Below are 3,880 nucleotides of genomic sequence, written 5' to 3'. Positions count from 1 at the left end.
GGAGGTCAGAGAATCCAGATCAATGTCGGGTTGAACCCAGTCTGTGGAACATGGTCATAGTTTCCAGGGAGAACCCCTAAAGTTCCACAGCATCTAGCTGATTCAGGTCATATAGTGATTCCAGTCCTTCCAGGTCCAGTCATTTGGTTTTCCCCAGCATCAGTACCCAGTTTCATCAGAATCCAATCAACAAACAGAAGCAGAGGAACTCACCTGAGAAGACTTGCAGCTGCTCTGACCCATCTCTGTCTGCTGTTTGGTTCTGACTGATTGTCCTCCAGGTGTGGCAGGCCCTTTGGTCTGGGCCAATAGCAGCCCTCCCAGCAGGTCATGTGACCAGCAGCAGGTCTGGCAGCATTCCTGCTGCAGGAGCAGCTCAGGCACACCAGACCAACTGGAGGAACCGGCCCAGAACAAGAAAACCAGGAGCTAATGGCACACACACACACACACACACACACACACACACACACACACACACACACACACACACACACACACACACATATACAGTAGAGACCAACTACTCCTACTGGACACATCTGGAATTACATAGTTAACAAAAAAGTGTGAATTATCTTGAATTTATTATCTTTTATAAATCACATTACAACAAACTTTTCTCTATAAATCATAATACTCCTTGTCAGAAAACAATGATTTAAATTACTGAATAAGAATATCAGTAATAAATTTATATTTGTAAAACATAATCTTATAAAATAAGACTTTGTGTTTATGAAATTAATATTTAATTAATTGAAATGAATATTTAATTGATTGATTGACATTATGGAAGGAAGAGAAGAAGGAGCCAAAGGAAAAAAGAGGTGCATGATGGGATATTTCCAGGACAGCTTTTTTATTTTTTTTATTGCAAACTGTATAACTTTGCATATATCTCATCCAGTTTTAGTTTAAATAGTTTTTAACATTAATAAATGTGTGTAATTTAACTGACAGGTCATTATAACATTTATTTTGGTCTTTAAGGGGTTATGAAATGTAAAAATATTGTAATATTATCTTTAACTCTGAGATCTAAGGCGCCTCCTGCTCATTCTGACTGCAGCTGGTCTGATCCAAGATGGCCGCCCTCTGGGCACGTCGGCCATTGTCCAATATGACGTCTGGGGCCCAGAGTCTAGGCAGACCCTGCAGGTCTCCTCGAGGAAGAGCAGGAGGAGGAGGAGGAAGAGCAGGAGGAGGAGGAAGAGGAGGAGTCAGTGAGGCCTATAAATCCTCCTCCCTCCTCCGCCTCCTTCCCTCTTCCTCCCGCGGCTCCTTCTGTCTCCTTCTCCGGTTCTTCGGCTCCGCCATGGGCTTCGGTGACCTGAAATCAGCCTCCGGCCTCAAGGTCCTCAATGACTTCCTGTCGGAGCGCAGCTACATCGAAGGGTGAGTCCATCTAAAGGCGCGAGGCCGCCGCCATCTTGCTTTAGCTAAAGGCTAACGGTTAGCTGCAGGTTTCCCGGTCAGTGAAGACAAACTGGACCAACATGGAGCCGGAATAGCTTCCGGTTCGGTAGGAACCTGCAGGTTCTGTTGGACTTTAGAGTTTAGATGAGAAAAAATCACGTTTTATTGGATTAATGTGAGTTTAATGTGGCGCGCGCCGCGGTCACATGGCGGCAGCAGCGTGTCTGCGGCTGCGCAGATGATGACGTGTTTGTGGTTCATAGCAGGTTCTACTGGACCGGACCGGATGTCCGAACCCTGGGAGCTTCTGGGTCTTTAACTGGACCCAGACTGCAGAACCAGTCGGTCTGGATCCATGGGGGGTGGTTCTGGTTCCTCAGGGTCTGATCGATCCTTGACCCATACTGCAGAACCAGAACCAGCCGATGTGGATTCATGGGGGGAAGGTTCTGGTTCCTCAGGGTCTGAGCGATCCTGGACCCAGACTGCAGAACCAGTCGGTCTGGATCCATGGGGGAGGTTCTGGTTCCTCAGGGTCTGAGCGATCCTGGACCCAGACTGCAGAACCAGCTGGTCTGGATCCATGGGGGAGGTTCTGGTTCCTCAGGGTCTGAGCGATCCTGGACCCAGACTGCAGAACCAGTCGGTCTGGATCCATGGGGGTGGTTCTGGTTCCTCAGGGTCTGAGCAGTCCTGGACCCAGAACAGAACCAGAACCAGCCGCGGTGGATCCATGGTGAGGAGGTTCTGGTTCCTCAGGGTCTGAGTGGTCTTCCACCGGTCCGGTCCAGTTGGATCCCCATCAGTAACCATGGTAACCGTCTCCCCAGGTTCGTCCCCTCCCAGGCAGATGTGGCGGTCTTTGAGGTTCTGTCGGCGGCGCCCCCTGCGGACCTGAACCACGCCCTGCGCTGGTACAACCACATCCGGTCCTACCAGAACCAGAAGACCAGGTGGGTGAGCCTTCATCCTCACCATCATCATCATCATCCTCAGGTGTGGCGGCTGACTTCCTGTCCCTCAGCCTCCCAGGTGTGAAGAAGCCTCTGGGTCAGTACGGCCCCCCCGGCGTGGCTGACACCACCTCAGGCTCCGCCTCTAAGGACGACGATGACGACGACATCGACCTGTTTGGTTCCGACGAGGAGGTGAGGGTGCTGTGATGTCACAGTGAGGTCACAGCTGGATGGGTGGGTGGAGTCTGACTCTGCTGTGTGTGTCCCCCAGGAGGACGCCGAGGCCGCCAAGCTGAAGGAGCAGCGCCTGGCCGAGTACGCCGCCAAGAAGGCCAAGAGTACGTTCATGGCGGCCAATCACGGCGCCCGCTCTGATCACATGACTGAGTGATGAGCATCAATCACCATCTTTCGGCTGACCACCTGATGGACGCCTGTTTACCTGACCAGTCTCCTCCCATTGGGGGGGGTACTGGGTGGTGTGGTTTCCATGGTAACGGAGCTGTCTGTCTCCTTAGAGCCCGCCCTCATCGCCAAGTCTTCGCTCCTATTGGACGTCAAGCCCTGGGACGACGAGACGGACATGGCCAAGCTAGAGGAGTGCGTCCGCAGCATTGAGATGGACGGGCTGGTCTGGGGACAGTGTAAGTACTACTACTACGCCGTACTACTGCGAGGTACCGCCTTACGGAACCGGCGCCGTACTACTGCGAGGTACCGCCTTACGGTACCACCGCCGTACTACTACCGCTCTGCTGCTGCCCTGCAGATAATGATGATCACGTATCTCACCATCTTTCGACTGAAGCCTGATGGAAGCTCTTTGATCTGATCTGCTGCAGGTCCGGTTCTCCTCTGAACAGAACCGGTTCTCCTCTGACCGGGTCCCGGGTTTTCTCTCTGACCGGGTCCCGGGTTTTCTCTCTGACCGGGTCCCGGGTTTTCTCTCTGACCGGGTCCCGGGTTTTCTCTCTTCCTCTCTGACCGGGTCCCGGGTTTTCTCTCTTCCTCTCTGACTGGGTTCTCCTCTAATTGGTCCATGTTCTCCTCCTGCAGCCAAACTGGTCCCAGTGGGCTACGGCATCAAGAAGCTTCAGATCAGCTGCGTGGTTGAAGATGAAAAGGTAACTTTCCCCCATCCTGTCCCCTGATTGGTCGGCCTAGTGTCTGCGTCTGACCCTGTTGTTCTGTTCCAGGTGGGCACAGACATCCTGGAGGAGAAGATCACGGCGTTCGAGGACCACGTCCAGTCCATGGATGTAGCGGCGTTCAATAAGATCTGATTTAATAAAGGAAAACAGAAAAACATGGACTCTTGATTCCTGATGCATATTGAATTAGCAACATTAGCTGTGGAGCTGGTTCCAGCTCTAGAACCAGTTTAGTACCAGTAGGAAGGGTTAGCAGTACCCAGCAGGTAAGCATGCAGTTAGCAACATTAGCTGTGGAGCTGGTTCCAGCTCTAGAACCAGTTTAGTACCAGTAGGAAGGGTTAGCAGTACCCA

At 51.9% G+C, this 3,880-nt stretch overlaps 2 protein-coding genes across 2 annotated transcripts in view; one reads left to right on the top strand and one right to left on the bottom strand.

Moving 5' to 3' along the window:
• The window catches only part of LOC107102201 (ADP-ribosylation factor-like protein 11), an 8,304-nt gene extending 8,022 nt beyond the window's left edge, over positions 1 to 282 (bottom strand). The window contains exon 1 of the mRNA XM_015401409.1: positions 214 to 282. Within this exon, the coding sequence (XP_015256895.1) occupies positions 214 to 243 (30 nt within the window). The 5' untranslated portion in view covers positions 244 to 282. The remainder of the gene's footprint in view (positions 1 to 213) is intronic.
• Positions 283 to 1,072: 790 nt separating this feature from the next.
• eef1b2 (eukaryotic translation elongation factor 1 beta 2) lies at positions 1,073 to 3,681 on the top strand. The gene is made up of 7 exons (XM_015401404.1): positions 1,073 to 1,398; positions 2,250 to 2,372; positions 2,444 to 2,567; positions 2,647 to 2,713; positions 2,894 to 3,019; positions 3,432 to 3,499; positions 3,572 to 3,681. The coding sequence occupies exons 1-7, from the start codon at positions 1,088 to 1,090 to the stop codon at positions 3,656 to 3,658; spliced, it is 906 nt and encodes a 301-aa protein (XP_015256890.1). The 5' UTR covers positions 1,073 to 1,087; the 3' UTR covers positions 3,659 to 3,681.
• Positions 3,682 to 3,880: the final 199 nt, after the last annotated feature.

Source organism: Cyprinodon variegatus, unplaced genomic scaffold (genome assembly GCF_000732505.1).
Source record: "Cyprinodon variegatus isolate N-32 unplaced genomic scaffold, C_variegatus-1.0 Scaffold1216, whole genome shotgun sequence".
Taxonomy (NCBI): domain Eukaryota; kingdom Metazoa; phylum Chordata; class Actinopteri; order Cyprinodontiformes; family Cyprinodontidae; genus Cyprinodon; species Cyprinodon variegatus.
The sequence above is the reverse complement of the archived record's forward strand: the minus strand, read 5'-3'. Positions and strand labels throughout refer to the sequence as shown.